This window comes from Microcebus murinus, chromosome 1 (genome assembly GCF_040939455.1).
Source record: "Microcebus murinus isolate Inina chromosome 1, M.murinus_Inina_mat1.0, whole genome shotgun sequence".
Taxonomy (NCBI): Eukaryota; Metazoa; Chordata; class Mammalia; order Primates; family Cheirogaleidae; genus Microcebus; species Microcebus murinus.
The window spans coordinates 143,962,817-143,988,467 of NC_134104.1; the positions used below are offsets into that span (position 1 = coordinate 143,962,817).

Sequence of the window (25,651 nt, forward strand, 5' to 3'; positions counted from 1 at the left end):
GAAAAAGGCAGAAAAACAAAATATTTTATAGTCGTTGTTGGCTGCACTCGACAAAATGTACAGAAAAGAGATAAATTCAGAAAATAACTGGTCAGTTTGCAGGCAGAAGTGAAAGGGAAGAAAGAATTCACAAATTCAAATACTTACTGGGTAGAATGAGGCAACTTTTCGATAACAAAATTTAAGACAAAAATGAGAAGTCTTTGAGCCCAAAGGTTGGTTAAAACCCAGTTTTGCAGCAAGGATCATAAAGCCCTACTGTTCAGTATTCTGCAAGAGTTAATGTGCCTCAGACTAAAAGTCCAACAAAGATTACACAACACTAATTAATCCCTTAATTGGACAAAATAGCTTAAGGAAAAAGTGACTAAGGATATGGTTCTCCCACTTAAGCCTGAAAGGCCTCAGGTACCCCAAAATTAAGTTCAGAGATGCATGGGAACACAAAGGCAAAGAAATATAGCAAATCTAAAAAGTACAAATTAACTAACATGTCACTTTTGGGTCATCTCCCATGGTGAGGTGATGAGGACATACTGCAAGTATGAAAGCAAATGAAGTGAACATCTTGTGGCCAGAAGGGCTCAGTTGATCTCTCTTTTTTTAGATTTACTTACTTTTAAATCGCAGAGGAACCAAAAATCATCTGTAAAGGAAAGTAGCAAGTAAATAGATGCCATTTTCTCCTAGTGTTGATGCCTATGAAAGGAAAAATGATTATTAACTCTTAATAGCACTATCTTTTCCCAATACTGAATGTAACTTTTTAATTAATGAAATATTGTTTTAGGTCACGAAACAGTCATCCAATCTTTTCCCTCTATATATAGGTTCCTTTGGGAATTAAAAAAAAAAAAGAATCTTTTTGCTCACAAAGGGCAGGAAAAAAATTAAGACTCCGTATCATGAATACACAAACTTAATACCACATAGTGGACTTACATGAGTACAACTGGGTTTAAATCCTGACTTTATTACTTACTATGTTTACTAGGGAAAATTGCAATTTCAGTTTCTTTCCATAATAATATTCACATAATAAATATCTGAAACACTTGCCAAGCCAAGTACTGCACTAAATTCTGGGAATACAACAATAAAGTCCCTAGTCACAAAGAACTTAGCTACATTTCTTAATTTGTACTACATGGACAAAAATTACCTAATTAAATTGTCTAAGGCAGGATGACTGTAAAGGTTAAATGAGACTGTGAAAGAGCTTCAAAGATTGTAAAACACTACACAAATATTCATTTATCCAAACATTTATTGAAATGCCAGGCATTGTGCTAAGCACTAGAGAGAAGACAGTGAACAAGGCTTATATGGTCCCTGCCCTTATAAAGCTTACAGTCTAGCAGTGATCAATAAGCAGTAAGCAACAATAAAATGTGCTACGTATATAGGGAAGAACAGGGTGTTTAGAGAGTGCACAGTAAGGGCACCTAGTCTAGAGGGCATCTATGAAAGCTTCCTAGATGAAATGGCATATAAACAGACACCTAAAAGATAAAGAAAAATTTGTATTGTATCCTAAGAGCAAAGGTGAAAGCAGTAGAGTGATATAATCACACAAGTCTTTTGGAACAATTCAGCTGCAGTGTGGGAAGGAATAAAAATCGGAGAAAGGGAGACTAATGAGGAGGCTGTTGCTATAATTTAAATTGATGGCCTGATTAGGATACTACTAGCAATGGAGAATTGGGAAGTCATGAACTCAGTTTTTGGCTTGAGCAAGGGCAAATGAACAGTTGGTAGTGGTAGTGCCATTTACTAGAAGAGGGAACATTAGAGGAGGAGCAGTGTTGGAGGCAAGATCAACGACATGTAGTACCTGTGAGACAGCAAAGTGTATTTATGTTAGCAAGTAGATATATAAATTAGAAAAGGTCTAGAAAGGAGACGAATTTGAAAGTCATTTGCATACAGGTGGTAACTGAAGCCATGGAAGATGAGATCAGCTAGGGAGATGATATAGACTAACAAAGCCTAAAACAAATTTTTTTAAAAATCCTAAGAACAGATTATTTAAGGAAAGAGGTGCCTGAAAAAAAGACTGAGGAAGCATACCTGGAGGTGGTATCTCCTCAAAATTAAAGTAATCTCAAATATTTAAAAAGGTAAGAATATTGACAAAGACTTAGCAAGCTTGGCAATATGGGAGAATGGGAACACAAATCTTTCAAGAAAACTAGTAGGAATGAGATATAGGGCAGTAACTGGTAAGGACACAGAGTTTTAAAAAACGATGCTTATTTTAACTATATTCACTGATACAACAGGACCAGTAACAACTATAATATTTATAAAAAATGAAAGACTGCCATGCAGTTACAGAATTACTTAATACAGAAAACAATAAAATATACATTTTCTTTTTACACAAACAAGACTAGTTATAGCAAATTCTCTATAGTTGAGGGTCAATTTAAAATAGTTGGCTTATATCTTCCCCCTAATCAGTGACTATATGATGCAAACTAATTTTATTATCACCTTAAGCAAAACATACTGCAACTTCACAAAATGTACAAGATTTCAATATCTGAGGAACCAGGGTTAGAAGGTAGAAGTGCCTGTTAGGTCTCCCGATCTTTCTCTCAAGTAATAAAGCATCTGCCAGGAAGGAGAATATTCAAAACTACTGGAAAATTGCCAGTAGATTTTGGGTTGCTTTTTATTTTTGTTATCTACTGTGTTATTTTTCCAGATATTTAAGTTTATACTATTAACCAAAATCTCACCTTCACTATTCTTGACAAGTATCTTGTCAATATACAACACTTGTTTTTCTGCCCTAATTATGTGTAACAGGATAGAGCCCTTTAATCTGATTCAAAATTAATTACTGAGTTTTAAGTGCGATTGTGAGCTACTGGAACTTATCAATGCCTTTATCGCACCTTACCAACCTAACTTGGTATGTTGGAGTTAGTTTCCCCTGTCAAATACCCTGTCAGTGTGCCCAAGGTGCCCTTCTAATTTTGCTTCTACCGGTAATTTGCCCTGTCCCTCAAAATTAAATAATCTACATTTTGGGAGCGGTAATTCTTCATTGTGCCAGCCTGTCTTATGCACTGCAGGAAGTAGGGGTCTTCAGATTTAAATGCCTGCAGAAGACTCTAGTAAATGTGACAACCAAAAAAGTGCCCCTATACATTTCTCAGCATCCTCTCTGAAAGGAGGAGTTACTGCCCCTGGTTGAAAACCACTGACAGAACTTTGGTTCTTAGGCTCTTATGGCATCTATTTTGATTGCCCAGGCACCAGTTCCTTGTAAATTCTTGGTTGTATTCTAGTTCCTTGAATCTGCTGATTAGTGACCATAGAATAATGCATCGCAATAGTTAAGACAGGATTTTATTTAGCACAAGAGTTTCAAAATGTACTTGAGATGATCTATAAATACAAGTTGAGTTGTTTATAATTAGTTTTACATATCTGACTTTACTGTACAATTGCCTTTTCATGGTTAACATAAATTTGAAAATTACTGTTTTGGCACAAAGCTACTAGATATGGAATTACTACAATCTATGAATAAGGCTGCTTCTTAAATATTTCTACTTGTGCACTTAAATGCAGAATAAATGGGACAGTTATAAATTCTAGATTAAATCAATTTTGAACATCTAACAAAATCTGATAACACTTTTAAAATAAAGTATTTCCTTTAAGCAAGATTTTTTTTAATAAAGCAGTAACACCCATGCAGATAGGCCAAAAAAGCTAACATATCTCCCACTTCCAATTGTGGAGTACAAAAATCTTTTTCTTGCCTATTTTTAACAGGACCAAACTTGTCTAGAGTAGGAAAAAAGAATTACTAACTAGCAACCATTAAGATTCTCTACTTACCATAGTCCTTTATTAGGCAAGCTGATAAAACAGCTCCTAGTTGTAAAAAAAAATTAAGGGGAAATCTCCCCAAATTGGTTAGTCTTATCTCCAAATTATAGGAAGTCTCCTAAATCAGCAGCTTAAAAAGGATTCTTGCTCCTGTGACTAAAATTTTATTTGAGTACTTCCTCTATTAGCAATATCACTACCATTAGGGTGGGTGAAGGGGTGGTGAGGGAGGAAATCTGTCAATATTTACTTCAAACTCAGAAATATGTTTAAAAAAAATAGTCTTAAACATTTTGATAGTTAAGACAAAATACCTTCACTATATGTTATGTTCTTCCTTTCTGGAAATTTATGAACTTGCTATGTGAGTTTCTGCAAACTGGTTCAAACACACTTGAGCTGATAATTTAAGACTATATGTGTCAGAATTTTAACACTTCACTAAAATAAGAGCTAAAATATTTGGCATATTATCTTCATAACACCTTAAAAACAGACTGCAAATTCAACTCACATTACCAATACTAAAACCTCTTTAAAATCAATTATATCGTAAAAGTAAAACACAATGACTTTGTCATTAAACTAAGTTTAAAAGGTGGCAGTCTCATGTTTCAGTCCCATGCTGCCATTTGAGATGAAAAAAAAAAAAAGGCAACTGTCAGAATGATTTGAATTGTGATCAGTTTGGACAGCTGGTAATAAACTTGCTTTCTCACAATTCAGATTAGTAAACTTGAAAAAAATCAAACCAATTTTTGCTTTTAGAACTGAATTCTTGAGTTTTTCAATGTTGTACTACAAAGGCTTATGGATTAGATTAATTTCTTTCTCTCATAAGATCATCCCAACCAGGCTCCATTTCAGTTGTGGCAATCCGAAACAGGGCTTGAAGATGCTCATCTGTCCATGGCTGGCTCAACGTGTGTTGGTTTCGAGTCAAATACGAAAAAGCCTTTTCACAGATTTGGTTGCTATCAAACAAGGATGCCACCTTACAGGCAACCCCTTTGATAATTGGGTAAGATTCGGCCGACAGTCCAGCATAGAACTGCCCTAAGTCTTTGACTCTGTATTCATTCCAAAGATTAGTGTTTGCCTGAAGTTTTGTTAGCTCCACCCTTACTGAAATTGGTGCATATTCAGGTTTAAAGTTAAATGGATTTGCAAAAAGTTCTAAGTCCTTTCTAATGAACCTGAGGTCCTTAAAATGTCTCTCAAATTCTTTTTGTAGACGACAAATCACCATTTGATACCTATCAGGATCAAATATTTGTTCATCTTCCTTATTTTGCTGTTTAAGCTCATCAACAACTTCTCCGAGGGCAGGAAAGTCTGCTAGATTTTTTTCCTCTATTTGTCTCTGAAAAGAATTCAGCTTAATTTCAAAGGTACAAATATGGTCAAAGGCAGCAGCAGCAAAGACTTTACTAACTTGCAGTTGTTTGCTGAGCCCTTGAAGGTGTTCCATAATATCCACCAAGAAGCCAAAGTCACAAAGCCACTGCCTGTCTGAGAAGTGGACTGTTGTTGCCCCTACTGAAACCAAGAATGCTTCCAATTTTTTTCTTAGAGAAAATATTCTTTTTAAAGTTCTCCCTCTTCTAAGCCAATTGTTCAGACATCGTCCATTAATCCTGTCGCTATGCTCTGATTCAGACTCAGCTAGTAAAGCCTGAAATTCGGGTCGCCTAGCTCCTCTGGTCTTAATCAAAACTATCCATTCGGATATGGTATTTATGATCTGATTAACATCTACATCGTAGGAGCTCAAAAGTTCCAAATGAAGAAATCCTGAATAATGAATAACATTCCAACAGTTGGGGCTTACAGCCTTTTCTCTCATGTATGAGACCAGTCCTGAGTTCTCACCAATCATCCTCAAAGTGTGGGTCGTGGTTAGTCCAACCATTCGCTGCAAGCTAAGCCCTGCTGTTTGCAGGGCGTCTAAGATTGCCGACATGAGCGCACCGACACTGAAGTGATGAGTCAGGTTGATCATGGTCAGAAGATCTTCTTGCACCTCCAACTCAGGGCTCACACCGCGGATAAAGACCAGGAGGTAGTTCTCATACGCCACAAAAGCCTGGTCGTCCAAGGCAAGAGAATAGGCTTTAAAGTCCCTGGCTCGGGTAAAAAGCTGATTGCGTAGATTCCTGTCAATGCTCAGGATCCTCTGTCTCGTGACCGCTGGAGACAAATCAATGCCTTGCAGGAGGCCTACGTGCTCAGGCAGTACCTCTCTTAGCAGTGTCTCCATGCACTGGTATACAAAGTTCCCCTCACCCCAGCCGCAACCCTTCAAGGCCAAGAGGCGGCAGATCCCGAGGCCTGCACGGGCAGCCCTCTCCTCAGGACTGAGAGAGGGCACCGGCACGTCGCCCTGACGCAGACGTTCCACCAGGGCCGCGCGCTCGCCCTCCGCCACATACCGCTCATAGTATTCGTGCTCAGCCTCGTAGTGGCGCCTGACGTCGCGTTCGCGGGTAGCTACGATGAGGCGGCGACAGACCAGGCACAGGGCCCCGTCGCCCTCCGCAGGCTTCTCCATCAAGTAACGCTCGGTCCACTCGGGCCGGAAAACTCCAGACTCGTCGACTTCCATCTTGCTCCTTTTGGGCGTCATCCACATTTGGGCCGCAAGAGCAGGGCCAGCCTCAGGCCGCAAGGAGAAAGGAGGAGCCAGCGCAGAGGCAAACACCCCCTCAGCTCTGCGCCAGATCACCTCAGCAGACGGACACCAACCCCTGGCACGGCATCTCTGCTCCTATTGGATGGATATTTCGTATTCCCCCCTAGCTCCTACGAACGAACCAATAGGAAGAGCAGACAGCGATCTCTAATGCGCAAGCGCATGGAAGCGGGCGCTTTAGGGAGGGACGAAGAGACCCAGAAACCCACGGAGTTGAGAAACTTGACTGGCATTCAAGTTGCCCAATCAACAGTTGCCACTGAAGAGTGGGGCAGGACGGTAAAAGCCAGAGTTGAAGGAATGACGTGAGTGCGAGGCACTGAAGTGATTGGTTGAAGGCACTTCCGGTAAGCTTCTGGACGTGACCTGGGCTCTTCTGGCGCCAAAATGTCGCTCGTGGCGGGGGTTATCCGGCGGCTAGACGAGACAGTGGTGAACCGTATTGCGGCGGGGGAAGTTATCCAGCGGCCCGCTAATGCCATCAAAGAGATGATTGAAAACTGGTACGGAGTCGAGCCGGGCTCCCTTAAAGATTACGCTTTAACGGGCAGCGCCTGTGACTGCCGTGGGCACGCCTCCCTCCTCTGGGCGGAGGCGTATAAAGCGCATGCCCATAACCACCGGGGCCGCGGGGTTTTGGGGTTCGCGCCAGTTTGGCTTTCTGTCTTCCCGCGTACTGCGTGCTTCTTGACGGCTCTCGCGAGACTTTCTGGGGTTGTTTGTGGCTCAAGTAGAGCGGTATATTTAGTATTGTTTTTTTTTTTTTTTTTTGAGACAGAGTCTCGCTTTCTTGCCTAGGCTAGAGTGAGTGCTGTGGCGTCAGCCTAGCTCACAGCAACCTCAAACTCCTGGGCTCAAGCGATCCTCCTGCCTCAGCCTCCCAAGTAGCTGGGACTACAGGCATGCGCCACCATGCCCGGCTGATTTTTATATTATATATATTAGTTGGCCAATTAATTTCTTTCTATTTTTATGGTAGAGACGGGGTCTCGCTCAGGCTGGTTTTGAACTCCTGACCTTGAGCAATCCGCCCGCCTCGGCCTCCCAGAGTGCTAGGATTACAGGCGTGAGCCACCGCGCCCGGCCAGTATTGTTTTTAATGGTACTGTTAACTAAGGAAGTTACTTGATTTAAAATTATATATGCAGAAGATGCAAAAATAAAGATGCATAAAGGTTTATGATGAAGGGAAAAAAATCTTCTGTGTTATCAGTTTCTTGCTTATTCCAGAAACCATTCGTACTCTTGCATGGGCACAATTCATTTTAAGTCGTCAGAGTTTTAGGACAGGCTGATGGCCTTTGGACTTAACTTGTATTTCCTCTGCTGTTAAATTGTTAAATATTTTCTGTTGTTAAATTACTGACTTTACTTAGTGTTTTGCTGCTCTTTATTTTTGGCGGGGGGACATTGCGAAGATACCTGATTTTATGGGTCATCCATGGATTCTGAAGCTTAGTACTGTCACAGATATTGTGGACGGAAGAGGTTAAATACATGTGGAAAGAAAATGGGTGTGGACTGTAAACTTGAAAAAAAACTACAGATGCCCATATGTACCTAAATGTTACGTTAGATTCTTTGTGTTAAATTCACTTGATGTTAGTGAATTTAGAATATTATAGAAAAAAAATGCTACAGTGAAGAATGGTAGGTTTGTAAATAGATCTATTGTGAACACATAAACTATTTAGGGCAATGGGACTGAAAGAACAGGGGCAGAAAGGACCATTAGGGAAAAGGAAGAGAAGATAGACAAAAGAAGCAGGGAATGTAGGGACATTTTCTCCTTTTTACTTAGAGTGGTAGTAGCAGTAATAGTAGACTGGCTTTTGTTTCTGCTGTGTTACTACGTTCGAATGAACTGAAAGAATAACTTGGGCCAATTATTGTCCTGTGCCAGAGTACTGTAAAGCTAAATATGCTAGCTCAGTGACTTAGCTTTTGTATTGAGTCCAGTTATGCTCTTTTTAATATATAAGTCAAAATGGCTAATACAAGGTTCAATACAGGGGCTCCTGAGAAAGGTCTTTAATATTTAAGTAATTTATTGTCTTATTTCTGAATAAAGAATTATCTGTGTAGGAAGTTGATGACTGCTCTTTCTCATGTAGCCCCTACTAGAGAATTTGTTTCCCTAGCAGGTGCTGTATGCTTGTAGGTTACCCTTTGAAAGTACACAAGATTTATTGGTTTCTTAAAGAACTTTCTGCATTGCCATTTTTTTCTTTCCTCCCTCATAAATATATTTCCTTAAAAGGGTATAATAGAGAAAAAGATCTTAGAATTTTTATTTTTTTAATGACATTTTAATAGAATCACTTAGGAAGCTGAGGCTGAATAAAGTTGAAGCAACAGAGAAGCAGGTAAGAAAGGCATATGCCAAAAGAATCCTACTTTTAACTTTACTTACTATCTTTCCTAGAGGAACAGGAATAATGCTGAGTGTCCTATTGAGAGTGATAGTTTTTCTGTTCCTCTCTTCCCTCTCCTTCACACAATATGTAAACTCATACAGTGTAGTCACTGAGCCTATAAGACAAGTGAAAAACACATTAATGAAGCACTCTTATATTTAGAGTTTGTTATTATTGCTTATATTAAATATGTGCATTAGAGAGTAGTTGCAGACTGATAAATTATTTTCTCTGTTTGATTTGCCAGTTTAGATGCAAAATCCACAAGTATTCAAGTAGTTGTTAAAGAGGGAGGCCTGAAGTTGATTCAGATCCAAGATAATGGCACTGGGATCAGGGTAAGTAAAAACCGCAGAGGAGCAGGTGTGTGCTTTGTGTGGTACCTCTGTAGACAGGACTTTTCCCTGTTCTGAAAACTCTAGGCTTTTGCAGATGAGGTTTTTTGACTGAAAGATTCAACACCGACAGTAAATATTTATTGAGCATCTATTCTTTACTGGGCACTGTTTAGGGGATATAGCAATGAATAAAATAGACAAAAAATCCTCTCTCTTGTGGTGCTTACATTATAGTGATGGGAGACAACCAATAAATAAGTACAATAAATAGTATGTCAAACAGCATTAAGTGCTGTGGAGAAAACGAAAGCAGGGAGGAAGTTAGGAGTGGGAGAGTGGGGAGGGACACAATTTCAATTGAATCATTCAGGAAGGCGTCAGTGTGGATGTGATATTTGAGGAGAGATCTAATGGAGGTCAAGGAGCAAGCAATGAGGCTGTTTAAAGGATAAGTGTTCTGGGCAGAGAGAACAATAAATGCAAAGACTATGAAATGGTATGCCTGACATCTTTACCCATTAAAGAATGACTTCCATTCTCCTCCCTCCTCCCAGGCCCTGGCAACCACCATTCTACTTTCTGTCTCCATGAATTTGACTACTCTAGGAACCTCATATAAGAGGAATCATACAATGTTTGTGCTTTTATGACTGACTTATTTCACTTAACATAATGTCTTCAAGGTTCATCCATGTTGTAGAATGTGTCAAGTTTTCATTCCTACTTAAGGCTGGCTATCATTTAATTTTGTTTATCCATTCATCTGGTGATGGACAGGACCAGCTTCCAGATGGAAGTATGCTGACATGACCAGCAAGGAGGCCAGTGTGCCTAGAGAGTAAGGAGGGAAGAGTAACAGATATGGTCTAAGAAAGAACATGTACCTTGTGGTCCATGGTAAAATCTTTTCAGCTTTTATTATGAATGTGGTAGGATATTATTAGAGAGTTTTAAGCAAAGAGAATTACATGGTGTGGTTGAGTTTTATTTTTTTAAAAATCCTTTGTCTACTATGTCTACTAAAATAGACTGCAGAAGAACAGGGCAGAAATGTTGAGGAGACTCTTAGCAGCAATCCAGGAGTGGGGTGGTGACAGTGGACCAGTTTGGTCACAGTGGAGATGTAAGAAACAGTGAGATTCTGGGTTACTTATGAAGGCAAAGCTCTCAGAATTTGCTGACATAGAGTGTGAGAGAAAGAGGAGTCAAGAATGACTTTAAGGTTTTTGCGTATGGTAAATGGAAAAAAGAGTTGCCATTTACCAAGGTAGGAATGACTATGGAGAAAGAGGTTGGGGGAAGATCAGAAATTGATTTGGGGGCATATTAAGTTTAATTTCCCTGTTAGTTGAATATGTGTGTGAGTCTGGAGTACAGGGGAGAGGTTTCTATTATGATGGTATTGAAAACCATGACATTCACATGAGGAAATATTCAATATTTCCTGGGTAATATTGAGTATTTTGAGTAATATTGAGTATTGAGTAGTCACTGGGTAAATCAAATAGAAACCACAAAGAGATACCAATTCATATCCTTTAGGATGACTATTATTAAAAAAAATAATATGTTGATGAGAATGTAGAGAAATTGGAATTCGTGTGCATGTAAAATAGTATAGCTACTGTGGAAAATGGTGTGGTGATTCCTCAAAAAATTAAACACAATTATCATATGGTCCACCAATTCCACTTCTGGATATATACCCAAAAGAAGTAAAACTAGGGACTCAAACAGATTTTTGTACATTTACATTCTTAGTAGCATTATTTACAATAGCTGAATGGTGAAAGCATCCCAAGTGTCCTTCAACAGATGAATGGATAAACAAAATGAAAAATACTTAGCCTTAAGTAGGAATGAAAATTTGACATATTCTACAATGTAAATGAACCTTGAAGACATTATGTTAAGTGAAATAAGTCAGTCATAAAAGGACAAATATTGTATGATTCCTCTTATATGAGGTTCCTAGAGTAGTCAAATTCACGGAAACAGAAAGTAAAATGGTGGTTGCCAAGGCCTGGGAGGAGGGAGGAGAATGGAAGTCATTCTTTAATGGGTAAAGAGTTTCAGTTTTGGGGAGAAGATGAAAAAGTTCTGGAGATGGTGGTGATGGTTTCATAGCAGTGTGAATGTACTTAATGCCATAGAACTGTACACTTAAAAATGGTTAAGATGGGAAAGTTTGTTATATATTTTTTACTACAATTTAAAAAATTATCTGTAGATTTTGAATAAACACGTTTTGTATTAAAAAAAGAAAAGCCATGAGACTGAATGAGATCATCAAGAGAGTGAGTGTAGATGGAGAAGAGGTCCAATGATGGAGTCCTGGGTGACTCCAGTGTCAGGTGGTAGGGACATGAGGTGGGGACAGCAAATGACACTAAGAAGGAACAACCTAATAAGAAAGGATGATGAGGGGTTAATGTGGTATTCTGAATGCCAAGTGAGGAAGTTACTGCTCATTTAAAAAATTCAAAAAGATTTGGAAAAATGAGTAACATGATTATTTACTCATTTTTTTGTATCTAATAGAAAGAAGATCTGGATATTGTATGTGAGAGGTTCACTACAAGCAAACTGCATTCCTTTGAGGATTTATCCAGTATTTCCACCTATGGCTTTCGGGGTGAGGTAAGCTAAGAATAAAACAAATATGTGAAATATTGTCTTGTGATGAGACTGCCGTTTGTCAGTATATCTTTCTCAACAGAGGTAAATAAGATTTGGTACTTTTTACTTGTTGTATAAATGCAAATCTGAACAAGCTTAATTAACTTTAACTTTCCAAGACTCAGAATTGTTCATAAATAAACTGTTTTATAGTAGACCTCGGATATTATGTGTCTCTTGATGGAAGTGTCCAACACTACCTCTGAAGTTTTCTTCTCAAAAAGCAAATGTGAATCTGATCGGTACTTAGATCTAAGTACCAACATATGGAAAATAGGGGACAGGGAAGCATGGTAAATAATACCACATGACAAAAGACTTGATAAGAATGAGGCCTAATGTGTAGATCTTACCTAAATCTTGATTGACTATGTGATGGTAGTAAGAAGAGATTATTAATTTTCTTGGTATTTTTATTTTATCATGGGGGTTTTTTTGAGTGTTTATCTTTTAAGGTACATACTGAAATGTTTGTGGATGAAATTATGTGATGTATCATAGGAATATATGATATAGAAATAGATACAAATATTTTAAAGCCTAAAATAGGATCTTGTACTTTATGACTTGATTCCTTATGGATATCTTTTCACCTAATATAGGCCTAAGGAGTTTTTCATGGCTACATAGTATTCTATTATATGTATGTACTTTGTTTAAATGGTTTCCTGTTGAACATTTATGCACTGTGCCATTTTTTCCTGTTTAAGGCTCTGATGAATATTCTTATACACACATCTATGTTTTGTTTATTAATATTTCCTTAGTATACATTTATAGCAATAATATTCTTAGGTAAAAAAATGCATATTTTAAAAACTATTTGTATTAGTTTCCTATTGCTGCCAAAAAAATTGCTACAAACTTAATAGTGTAAAACAACACAAATTTACTATCTTACAGTTCTGGAGTTCAGAAGATTTGGGTCTCACTGGACTAAAAATCAAGGTTTTGGCAGGGCTGTGTTCCTTTCTGGAAGCTCTAGCAGACCAGAGAAACTATTTGGAGTAGTTATTTTGGGGGAATGAAAGTGAAGATGGGAGAGAGGAAAAGAGCCTATTACTTTTCATTTGGGGCCTTTCTGTAGTTTTTTAATTTTTTTTTTATCATGTACGTGTATTACTTTAATTTTTAGAAAATAAAAGGCAGCTGTGACCCAATACTCTAATTTGGATCAATTAGATCAAACCTGGGTGGTCTCAAGTACCTTCCTTCTCACAGTAACCCTCAGATTGTTCCAGGTAGAGGCAATTTCCAAGAGATGGTTCACCCTGAGGCCGCACCTGATTTTAAGTATGCCTCAGGTCAAGCTCTAGGAACGCAGTTTCATTCTGTCTTTGCAATTCCCTGGGTCAGTTTCTAAGCCCCTGGAGTCTTAGCCCAGCTGTAGGATATCTTTGAGGTTATTATTTCACTGTAATTACACAGGGAAGATTTATTGAGGGATTTCTTTGTGCATGGTCCTCATTACTTTGTATATATTAACTCCTACTCCTGACAATAACCCTGCAGAGTAGGTTCATTTCTTACCCTGTTTTACATGAGGAATCTGACACAGAGATTAAGAAACATGGCCAGGCACAAAGCTAGAAAGTGGCAGAGTGGGGAATAGAACTTGGACAGTTTAACTCACAGTCTGCTGCTGTCCACTTGCTCTACTGCTGATGAAAAGGTCCCTGAAGCAGCAGGACTGTGTGCTGTGCTATGTGTAGTGCCACTATTTCTTCCTGGTGTGATACTGTATTGTTCTACTGTGCATTTTTAATGTCCTTCCTTACACAGGCCTCAAATCATGTACATTTTTAAATAATGAAAATTAGCTCTATTACATAAACTAGGGAAATCCAGCTAGGACCTGGTCATCTCTAAGCCTGAGCCATGTTTCCTTTAATGAAATGAACCTGCTGTGGCTGAATTCACTGTTTACTGAAATACTCTCAGATAGACACCATCATATCACAGTTCCTGGGTTGCATTGTTACATACTGTGAGGTCCTTCTTATGAAAAGAGATACAGATCCCAAGGGGCCAAGAAACCACCATGATTTATAAGAGAGAAAAACTAGTCATGGGTTTTTAAAATTTGTTTTATCTTAATTGCATATTTTTAAATTTACATTTCTAAACTTATAATTGCTTATATAAAACAGTTTTGAGTAATAATATACAACACTATTTTAAATGATTCTATTGTCAATTTCTGAAAACAAGTTTTTAAATTATTGAAAGACACATCATTGAGAATATTATTAAACATGCCTATTATTCTACCACATTAGCACAATTGCTATTAACACATTAATGTTTAGTCTGTTTCCTTTTAGACTTTTTTATATATATTTTTCCCTAATTCTAGTAATTGTGATACAGATTCAGTTTGATATCCTTTATTTTTAACATGTGATCAAAAGGAATGAGCAAAGTGCTGATTGTTGCCACATGTTAATACAAAATAAAACAGGTAGTTTAGATAACCTTTCCCTTTGATGAGGTGACAGTGGGTGACCTAGCAATGAGTTTTTCTTTCACTCCATTTCCTTTTCTTCTTTAGGCTTTGGCTAGCATAAGCCATGTGGCTCATGTTACTATTACAACCAAAACAGCTGATGGAAAGTGCGCATACAGGTAGAGTGCTGACTTCTTTTACTCCTATGTATTCATCCTGAAATGTACTTTTTGCCTGGATCTCAGAGTCATCCTATCTAAACACCAGTGTTATCTTTTTTTGGCTGAGATTTTGCATAAATTTTCTTTCCTCCTTATGAATAAATTGATAATCCACAGGGATGATTATTATGTGATAGTCTTACTTCATGGATTCTTAAAAGATAAGATGTAACATACTACAGTTACCTAGCAAAGTGTCTGTTGCACATAGGTATTCTAAGTAAATGATAGCTGTGATGTTGTTTCTGGTTTTCAGTAGGATATTGCTTTGGGCTGATTACCAGGTCATAACTGGGATGCTGAAGGCTCACATTTCCTTAGCTGACTCCTGAGCCATCAGCTCCCTGTCACCTATGATGGCTTGCTTTCCTGTGAGTCACTGCTGCCTGGCTGTTGTGCTGGCACAGTTTTCAGAGGCTGAAGGATGGCCTTGGAACAGAACAAAAACAGGATTCAAAGAATGAAACTCATACCTTTGTTGTTGTGAGCACTGGCCATTCATTAGTTGAAAACTGGTAGAAGTACCTAATTCATGCCAAAAAAGAGAATTTTGTTTTAATTATACAGATTGTAAATTAAAAGGGAAAATAGCTTCAACAAAGCACAGTCCTGCTTGTTTCTCAGTCTTCTTTAACAGATAACTGTGTCAAGTAATGGAAGGTGGAGATTTCAGAGTATATAACCCTACTGCTAAGGGAGTCTGACTCTGTATGGACTGTAATTGCCCTATGGTCTAGGTGGGCTGATATGATTAGAATCCTCTCTCACAAACTGGGGAAATAATTGTGAGTTAATGTCCCCCTAGGTAGCCTAGGACACAAGTCCCATTTCTTGATCTATGGGGTTGTGTTTGCTCCTACCTGGGTCCTCTAGTGGTTCCCTTTCTGTGGCAACCAGCACCTTCTAGTGTTCTCAGTCTTCCTTTCCAGCCTCTTCTCTCCATGCATTCCCAGCTACCATATATTGTAATGTCTATGCTTTTGTTTATATTTTTCCCTTCCTGGGTGGTCTTTCTTGCCATCTCCACCTGAAGCTATTTTTCCCTGAAGGCCAGATGAATTGTCATCTCTTCTGGGATGCTTTTACCCACTCTTGCTCCCATGCCAGGCTGAATGGTTCCTTCTCTAGATCACTTAGCACATTGTTCTACACTTAGGTAAAAATCTATTCCCTTGCTAGAAAAGAGCTTTCCAAGACCTTTCTTTATTACCAAGACCTCCTTAGGCCTGACATGTGGTAGCTCAGCAAAATAAATGATTGCAAAATTACTGAAAAATTGCATCATTATCTTAAGCAATGGCAAAACTATTGTTTGGTAGCTGAGAACTCAACAACTAGAAAGCAAATTTTGCTAGATGAACAGATTTTCTTAATCTAACTGGAATGATTATAGAAGTAGTAGAAAAATAAACAGGAAAATGATAAGTAATTATGACAACATATAAAATGGCTGTGTTTTAGTCTGATGTTAGTATGATATTCTTTTTTCCCCTTGGATAAGTATTTATCTATTGGATATTGATAATTTCATATATTTTCTCATTAGAGCAAGTTATTCAGATGGAAAACTAAAAGCTCCTCCTAAACCATGTGCAGGCAATCAGGGGACCCAGATCACGGTAAGAATGGTAGATGGGAAAGTAAATTACTGAAAAAGAGCTTTGTATAAATATTGAAATAAAACATAAAATTGTCTGAGTTTTCAGAGTAATAATAAGATGAATTTTTATAGCTAATAGAAGCCCCAAGATATCACCCTCTAAGCAAGAGAAATGATTATCGGCTTTTGTGGCATGGCAACATGCTCCCCCTTGTTGTTTTGAAGGGGCTGGGAGATTCTTTATCAGTATGGCAGAAATCAGTGGCAGAGTAATTGGCAACGAAAGAAGATTAAGCTTGGTTTTAGAAGATGTAGGTTAGAGCCCCAGCCATTTCACTCAATGGTTGTGTGTCCAGAGGCAAATTACTTAACATTCCTTACCCTTAGTTTTCTTGTCTGTCAAATGGAACAAAGAATACTTGCCCTCTTGCCTTAAAGGGTGTTTGGTGAGACATGACTATATTTTTAGGCAGGAGGAAGTCCACCATGCTGCCTATGTCTATGGTGCCTCAGTTGGTCTCTTTCCATTCTGTGATTCCACAAAGCACCCCACTGTAATACTATGCATCCTGCCCCTCCACCTTCTTAGTCCCAGCTAGAGCACATCTCCCTGAAGGCCACTTTAACCTGCCTAACTCCCAGGCATGAGGAGACAGGCAGGAGACAGAAAAGAATGTGGGCTTCACAGTGCATGTTCAGAGATATCCTGTACCAGGGTTACCACAGTATGATTTTCAAGAACTCCAAATGATTTCAGAAGTTTTATGATTATTCTTTGTTTGAAAAATATTTTTGGATGCCATGTGCTATTATAATTGTTTGTAAATTTTCATGTGTGCCCTACTAATTCATATGCTTTCTTGAGCAAGATCATGCTTTATTTGTCTTCATATTTTCAGCACAAAGCAAAGAGCCTGGCATAGAGAGAGCCCCCAGTACATACTTGAGAAATCAATGAATGCATGTACGAGGCAGGAAAAATGTTCTTTAATTCCTTTGTTAATTCTGTCTTATCCCTTACTCCCTCCCCCAGTCAGGGATTAGAACTGTGCTATTGGTAAATATAATTGGATTCACTACCTTAAGACCCAGATTTATAGCTAGACAACTTGGGTTTTCATTTCCATGTGCTTCTATGAATTTATTAGAAAAATCAATCTTCTGTTCAGGTGGAGGACCTTTTTTACAACATATCCACGAGGAGGAAAGCTTTAAAACATCCAAGTGAAGAGTATGGGAAAATTTTGGAAGTTGTTGGCAGGTAACAGTCCAGAATCTGGGAGGTGGGTCTCTGAGATCTGTCACCAAAGGAATGTGTCCCAGCACTTATAAATTGAGAACAATTGCTAAGATTGGTGACAAACAGCAAGACTAGCTTACAAATTATTTCTGGTCAAGGTTTAGTCACCAATTCTGGGCTTTCTCTCATCTCTCCAGAAAAGAGCAGTTGGTCTTTCTTTATATTATGAGGTTCTTTGGTGGCAAGCAAAACAAACTGACTCTAGTTAACTTGAGCAGAAAAGAAATGTGTTAGAAGGCTAGGAGTTACTTACCAAGTGGAAAAAAGTATGGATAGCAGCTCCTTGGAGAGGGCAAGAATCAGAGTGCCTTCCAGGACTTAATGTCATGACCCTGCTCCAATTGTTTTCATTCTTTTCCTGACATTGCTTTAGAGTCTTTTTGCCGGGAGAGTATTTTGATTGGCATAGCCTGGGTCACACCATCATTACTCACATCTATGGGGAGTAGGTTTTTTGATTGACAATCTGACTAAGGGTGCATCAAGTGGAATGGGATAACAGAGGTAGTTTTCCAAAGGAAGATTAGAAGCTGTTTCTAGAAGGAGGAAAGGGGGTTTAGGGCAGGTGAAAACAATACCTTAATCTGCTGGTACAAATGGCTCTAGCATAGGCTGTCTAAACCCACATATCCTTGAATGTATTGAATAGGGGTGTGTTAATTATTTTTCATTATTTCTAAAAAATCTGAAATGAATCAAACATTTGCCCATAATAAAATGGCAAAGGCTCATACATCAAGTTTTTTGCTTTTTCCTGAAATTGTATGAATCAGTGTCAGAATATTCATTTACTGAAAATAAAGGCATTCTATTTTGGCTCTAGGTATGGTAAAGTGAGTTATTGTTACTTAATAAATTCAATTTGGTAGATATAGTCCTTCGGTTCATGCGGCCATGGAGGGAGGAGTAGTGAATAATGGCCAAACAAGAAAGAAGGGACAGAAAGAAGCCAGTGAAGAGTGGGGTGTATTAAGGGCTCTGACAGAGAATAGAAGTGTGTGGGTGTTGTGAGTGCTGGGTTTTCAAGGTGTCCTTGAGGCAAAACAGACCTTTTGGGACACTGAAAATAAAACTAAAGAGATGTGGCAAGATATCCTTGAGTCTAATCAGCAGCCTATAAAAGCAGAGGATATTGTTTTTTGTTTGATTGAGTCACATTAGCATTGATACCTCCATCAGGTCTGTTGGTTTATTTTTCTGCTAGTAAAATAGGATGTATTGAGATGTTTTTGTTTGTATATACCTTTGTTTAGATCACTCAACTCCACCAATTGATTTAACTACAAGGGGGCTCTGACATCTGTTGTATACTTGGCTACTCTTTACTTACCCTTTTGTTTTTCTTTTCCAGGTATTCAATACATAATTCGGGTATTAGTTTCTTGGTTAAAAAAGTAAGTTCTTGATTTATGGAGAATGGTTTTGTATTATGAAAAGAAAAGGGGGGATTTTTAACATATATTTTGCCTGTGGAGATATGGTTTATGATGTGTCAGTTACAACTGTGAGACAGTAACTGTCTGTATCTGTATCTTCTGTTCTGTTTATCAGCAAGGTGAAACAGTAGCTGACATTAGAACACTACCCAATGCCACAACCGTGGACAATATTCGCTCTATCTTTGGAAATGCTGTTAGTCGGTATGTTGATAAGATATATATAAAAAACCTTTTGCATTTCTTGTCTTGGTTTTTCATTCCATCACATCATTTTACAATCTGTCAAAATAGTACCTGTCTTAACAGTTTGCTTTAGTCAGATACACAGGCTTGTTTTTAGGCTTCAGATTCATTAATAGAGTCATTCATTCATATAATCAGTGCTTCCTGGGTGCATGTTATCTCCTAGATGCTGTGGCTGTAAATCAGTGTGTTCTCTCTAGGTCTTAGTCTTCAGAATATTTATAGTGTAGTAGAATTCTTTTATCCTCCAATGCTCCCTCTTTTCCTTGTGTTTCCATCATCATTTTAGGATTTAGTGTGTATCATTATTTAAAGGATTTAGTGTGTATCATCATTTAAAGTATGATGATACAAAGTAAAATGAAATCAGTTTAGGATTTCATTTATTTATCTATCTTTGAACATTTATTAGTTATCTCCCGTTCCAGGCTTTGTGCCAGAAGTTATTGGATATTAAGATAAATAAAATATTTCTTGCCCTTAAAGACTAGATTTGCAAGTGTCATCAAATATTCATGATCATAATAAGAGGGAAGTTGCTTGCATTATGGATTCCTCATTGTGCTCCCCTCCGTGTGTAAAATCCACCATTTCCATCACACATTCCTAGCTAAATCTCAAGATTTTTACAAAGCCCAAAGTGCCTATGTCATAATCTGAAAGGGAAAATGCTGAGACCCTTCCATATGCCAGGCATGCACCAGACACTGTGCATACACAGGTGACTGACACAGTCCCTCGTTTCACTTTTGCTAGAAATCGTAAAAGCAACAGCAGTTGTCCCAGAACCCAATCTTTACTTTGAAGAACAAATTATTTATTCTTTGAGCCAAATCAAATTCCTAATTAGAGAACAACCAGTTTGCTTTTAATTACCCTTTTCTTTCTAACTAAGTGTTAATGAATTAATTTTTTTTTTAACTGTGCTCCCAGAGTGAGCTTTTATAGTGTAACTTTTAAGAGCTTCTTGACTAAATTTTAAGACTCAGAATTAGTTGTTATGAAATTTAGAGGGACTGTATGAGATTAGAAATCCCCTGGAGCAGCATTTGCCAAAGCAGGTTTCCAGAACACTAGCCTTTTGAGACATTTTGGGGAAAAAGAGTTTGCTGATTCAGTGTGTAGGAAATGCTGCAAGCCATACCCTCCACTTAGAGATTCTGAGCACTACTGTATGAAAAGCTTCCCCCATCCAATCAGTAAACTCTTACTGAATGCCTGCTATTTACCAGGTGCAGATAGAAAAAAGCAGAAATGATTCTTGCCCTCAGACAACTTTCTAGTTGGAAAAACACATGAAATAATTCTGCCTTTCATTAGCAGGTTGTGCTAGATGCCTCAGAGGAAACATACAGTGAGTGATGAGAGAGTATCTGGGGTCAGAGAGAGGGATAGTCAGAGCAGGCTCTTTGAAGAAGTAATCATCGTTGAGATATGAGGGATAAATAAAAATTAACTAGCTGTGCAATAGGTTAGCAGTAGAGATTTCCAGGCAGAGGGACCAGCACCTGGAAAGAAATGTGTGGCTTGTCTGAAGACTTCTTTTCTACTTACTAACCTCCCCTCCCAAATAAACACGCTCTGGGGAACACCACACAGGAACCACATCGTGGTGTTATTCAGTATAGTAATTCGGCAGAGATGAGTTTTTGGATCTCGTCTTTGAGAGATAATTACTAAGATACATGGAAGTTTCAGCAAAATAAGGTCTCAGAGCTTGTACTCATTGTTAAATCCCAATAATTAAAGCAGTGCCTGGCATATAGCATAAGTGCTTGAAAACACTGACTGCGTAGATAGGTGGGTGGATAGATGGATGGATGGGCAGATGAGTGGGTGTGGGGGTGCATGAACAGATAATGGATAGGTGGATGGGTGATCCCAGAGGACCTTAATTAACCAAGTCTCTGGGGTCCTCATTTGGCAAAGTTAGTTTATGGGAAGGAGCCCTATGTCTTCTCATTCTGATTCTTTTATAATATTTGAGTCTTCCAGTGTTTTCAAAAGCTTTGAAATTTCTCTTTTCTAACCAGAGAACTGATAGAAGTTGGATGTGAGGATAAAACTTTGGCCTTCAAAATGAACGGCTACATATCCAATGCAAACTACTCAGTGAAGAAGTGCATCTTCTTACTCTTCATCAACCGTAAGTGAAAAGGAACCAAATGGGGAAATCCATCCACAGAGAATTTTATGGGACCCTGGAAAAATTCCTAATCCACAGGTTTGATTATACACAGGGAAACCTCATGCCAAAGTTTGGTTTGATTAGGAGGTATTTATAAATTTTTTTTTCCAAGTCTGTACTTAGCCTTTAAATACATGTTGTTACAGAGACTGGTTCTCAACTCTAAGAGGAAGCCAAGGGCATCACAGGCCCCTGTGAGCCAGTACACCTTCCTCTTTTGCTGACATAGGAGGCTTTATAAGCAGGCCCAGGCACAGCAAAGCTCTGCCCTTAGAGCATGGGCCACTGTTTGAAATTGGACAGCAGGACACAAGAGGGCTACCTTGGGTATGGATATTGTCATTAAACTAAAGAAATTGAATGCTAAGCCCTTTTTGAGAGTTTTCTTTTAAAAAAAATGAGATATATGATGCAAAGAACAGTTCCAGAAATTAGGAAGGAAATTAACTAAATGAATTTGGATTTTTCTCAAATTCCCTTCAAGTCCTTATCTCTCTGCTGACATATGTTTACATGATAGTCACTTACAAAGTAAGTACTATTTTGCATTGTTTCTTATAACTTAATTGTATATTACAAGGTTTTGATAGTGATAGAGCAATAGCAAATAATCCCACAGTCTGACACTTCTTCATTTTTCATTCAGAAACAAGATGCATCTTTCCAAATGTTCAGTTTTCATCCTTTTTATCTTATGAGTTCTATCTTTATTTTTAAAGCATTTTGTAATAATTTTATATTAATATTTTTGCTTTGTTTGCTATTGGAAATGGTTTATTCCCTCCTTCTCTGTATAGCAATAACTGGATATAAGTGTCTCAAAATATGCATGTTTTACAGCCGTGTTCAGAGCAATGCAGGAACAGTGCAGAGAGAGCCAATCATTTTACAGACACATTCTGTTAAACTGATTTATATTAGCAAGATTATTTCCTACTTCATTAAGAAGGACTGATATATAACAAAGCCTGATACATAACAAAGCTTGTTTTAATCAAGGCTCAAAATATGTTTTTCAGTCATTTTTTTCTAACCGTGAAGAATATCTGCTTCATAACACATACATTGGCTATAGGGTAGACAGACAAAGTCACTGTAAGTGCTGTCTAGACTGGCCTCTGTCGGGGTTTCCATGGGGGCTGCATACCACAGTCTCTGCATTCCCATTAGCTAATCTGTCCACGATGCCAAGTTCCCAATAGCAAAGACAGGTCAGACTCTTAAGCATGCCATTCAGTTATCTACACACTGTGCAGGCTCACTCAGGTGGCAGGGACAAAGAACACTCCTTGAGCTTGTCTGGAGCTCAGAAATCTCAGCAGAGGGGCTCCAACTGTGCTTTTGTTAGGGACCCACACCTACTCCAGGCCTGTGTGGTCAGGACACGTGTTACAGGGTACAGTTACATTATTGAAGGGGCCGTGGATGTGGTGAGCATTCAAAGAATAATAGTCTCCTTGCTGATAAAATTATGGCCACTCTTCTTGTTGGAAATAAAAAGACGTGACATACCCTTGGCTACAGTGACACGGGACAGCAGATCATCAACAGGTCATCTAAAACCTGTCTAGAAAGAAGGGAGAGCTATGTTTTCTCAGAATACATCTTTCACTGGTTTTAGGCTTCTGTCTCCCAGCCTTTATTGTTTTCTGCCCTCTCCAAACCTGCCTCATTTCCTAAATTGCCTTAAACACACATACAGGCATTTGTACTGCCTGAAGGTCTGGAATACTCATCCTTCAGTACTCAGTGTGGATGCACCACTGTTGGAACTCCCTGAGCAGAGTCAGTTGCTCCCTCATCTCACCATATAGCACAAACCCCTCTATAATAGTGCTGACCACTTGGGGTGGGAATTAGTTTATTCACCACTGTATTGTCTCCCAGCACTTGGCACATGTGATAGCCAGTATGTATTGCAGAATGAAAAGTCTGAGAGCTGATGTCATACTTCCCATTGTGCCCAACAAGGGCAAAGCTAGTCCCACATGGGCTGATGGAGGGGAAGGGAAGTAGGGAGGCAGAATTTATTGTCCTATCATGTTTTCTGCTACTTAGCTGAAAGGAGAGAGTCCCAAGCCCATAGTGAGATGCTGGGAAGTGGTAGCAGGTAAAGGGGGCCCTTTCTTCCTGGGGATATGATGTGCACATCATTCTGGATCCTTTCCTCCTCAGGTGATTTTGTGGCTTGACATGAATGTGCATCTGTGATCTCACCCCTCTGGACAGTTTTGAACTGGTTACTTCCTTTTTATTTTTTAGATCGTCTGGTAGAATCAACTTCCTTGAGAAAAGCCATAGAAACGGTGTATGCAGCTTATTTGCCCAAAAACACACATCCATTCCTGTACCTCAGGTAACGCAGAATCAAAATCCTCACCCAAGACTCACAGGAACAGAAATTCTGTGAGGCTTTCCTGTTTGAAAGAGATGGCCTAGCTTCTTTAATAGCCCAGTCAGAGTAGATCCCACACACCAGTGCCAAAGGATGTTCTGTCCCTTCTCACAGGTAAAAGGCACATTACTCCCTAATTTAGCAGAACCTCACTGAGAGCCTCCCAGGTGCCAGCCAGCTTCATGTTCGGGACACAAAGGTGAATGACGTGTCTCGTCCTTCTGGAGTGGTTGGTAGCCATTGGTCCAAGGAGAGACAGGGATGTGCTCAGAAGGCTCTGGATATTATTTCTGCCAGGGTCAATCAACGAAGCCAAAAACAGCTTTTTCCTTCCATGAAAGACAGTCTTCTGCTCTATGGAGATTCTCATCTTAGCCTCTCCATTGTTGATATGCCAAGAGTTTCACTAAAATAATTTAGCAGTCATAAATAATTTAGCATTTGCATCAAACAGACTAAACCCCATAGTAGGTATTTGAAATACAGAATAAATATGAGATACTCCTGCTCTAAAGAAATTTAGTCTAGGGGCTGACTTAATGGAAGATGTTCTTTGCATTGTTTCTGGTTCTACTACTAGCGTGTCTATTTCACATTCTTAGCATTTTTATCATAGTATGACAAAAGATCACTCTCTTAGTAACAGGGCTGTTATTTGTACAGGGCATGGTTCTTATTAAAATGTCTTAAGTCTGAAACCCTCTGAATTGAAATTATGTTAATTTCTCTTTGTTTTAGTCGTTTTTATTTTTATTTTTTTTTTAAGTGATGGAGTCTTATTCTGTCACCCAGGCAGGAGCACAGTGGCATAATCAAAGCTCACTGCAGCCTCGTACTTTTGGGCTCAAGTGATCATCCCACCTCAGCCTCCCAAGTAGCTAGGGCTATACGTGTGAGCCACCACAGGTGACTTCTTTGTTCTAGTTTTGATTGAACTGGAAAGGGAGTATGTGTGTAAAAATTGTTGTTAAAGGTAGTTTTTAGATTAAATGTAGAATTTCTGACTTGCTCTTGTTTTCCCTTGCAAAGTAATTAACTGGTCAAGTTATCACTCTGTTCCTTCTCTATATTAGTCAGAGTCCAAACAGGAGATAGAGACTATATAACATTTTTAACAGGGAGAGTTTAATATAAAGAATTACAAACAGGGGATTAGAGGAATCGGAGATTGGATAGTAAGAGGTGAAGACAGGAATAGCCAATATAATGAGCAGCCATTACCCGTCACCACACTCAGAATGTGGATGTCAGCGCCCTGACTGAGATGCAAACCTTATTGAGAGAATGCAGCTGTGGCTCACTGCATGGTGGGGAAGTCGATGAGGCGTGCTTCCTGGCATCATTAAGGGAGTGCTGGAGGGAACTGCCCACAAGTAGGGGCCATGTGCTGCTGGCAGCCTGTGCAAAGGAACTTGCAGAAGTCTGACAGAAACAAGTGTGCCCTAATTTGGCATAGAAACCCCTTCCTCCTCCAGTGTCCCTCCAGCTCTTTGCTGACAAAGCTTCACATTGCAATGCTCCACTATCACAGCAAGCAATGAAAGATGGACTCGGAGTGAGGAAATACATTGATATTAATAGCTGGCATTGCCTCTAAACTGACTTATGTATTACATTTTAATGCTATAAGGTACTCTTGCAAATATTATTGTTTTGATCCTCATGTAATACTGAAAAGTAAGTAGGAAACCTGTGTTCATGGTTCCAGATGAGAAAACAAATCCAGAGAAGCTAAGTGCCCTACCCAAGGTCATGTGATAAGAAATTCCACTCATTCTAAAATGAAGATAATTATAGCTAACATGTAATAAATGTGTCAGGTACATCCAAAGTGCTTCACATGA

The 25,651-nt window shown here is 38.7% G+C and overlaps 2 protein-coding genes across 2 annotated transcripts in view; one reads left to right on the forward strand and one right to left on the reverse strand.

Annotated features, from left to right (window-relative positions):
- Window positions 1-1,249: 1,249 nt before the first annotated feature.
- Window positions 1,250-6,609, reverse strand: EPM2AIP1 (EPM2A interacting protein 1). Its single transcript, XM_012745390.2, has one exon. The coding sequence runs from the start codon at window positions 6,479-6,481 to the stop codon at window positions 4,670-4,672; it is 1,812 nt and encodes a 603-aa protein (XP_012600844.1). The 5' UTR covers window positions 6,482-6,609; the 3' UTR covers window positions 1,250-4,669.
- A 92-nt stretch (window positions 6,610-6,701) lies between these two features.
- The window catches only part of MLH1 (mutL homolog 1), a 67,138-nt gene continuing 48,188 nt past the window's right edge, over window positions 6,702-25,651 (forward strand). The window contains exons 1-10 of the mRNA XM_012745380.2: window positions 6,702-7,044; window positions 9,206-9,296; window positions 11,838-11,936; window positions 14,527-14,600; window positions 16,189-16,261; window positions 17,412-17,503; window positions 18,894-18,936; window positions 19,094-19,182; window positions 21,258-21,370; window positions 23,675-23,768. Of these exons, the coding sequence (XP_012600834.1) occupies window positions 6,929-7,044; window positions 9,206-9,296; window positions 11,838-11,936; window positions 14,527-14,600; window positions 16,189-16,261; window positions 17,412-17,503; window positions 18,894-18,936; window positions 19,094-19,182; window positions 21,258-21,370; window positions 23,675-23,768 (884 nt within the window). The 5' untranslated portion in view covers window positions 6,702-6,928. The remainder of the gene's footprint in view (window positions 7,045-9,205; window positions 9,297-11,837; window positions 11,937-14,526; window positions 14,601-16,188; window positions 16,262-17,411; window positions 17,504-18,893; window positions 18,937-19,093; window positions 19,183-21,257; window positions 21,371-23,674; window positions 23,769-25,651) is intronic.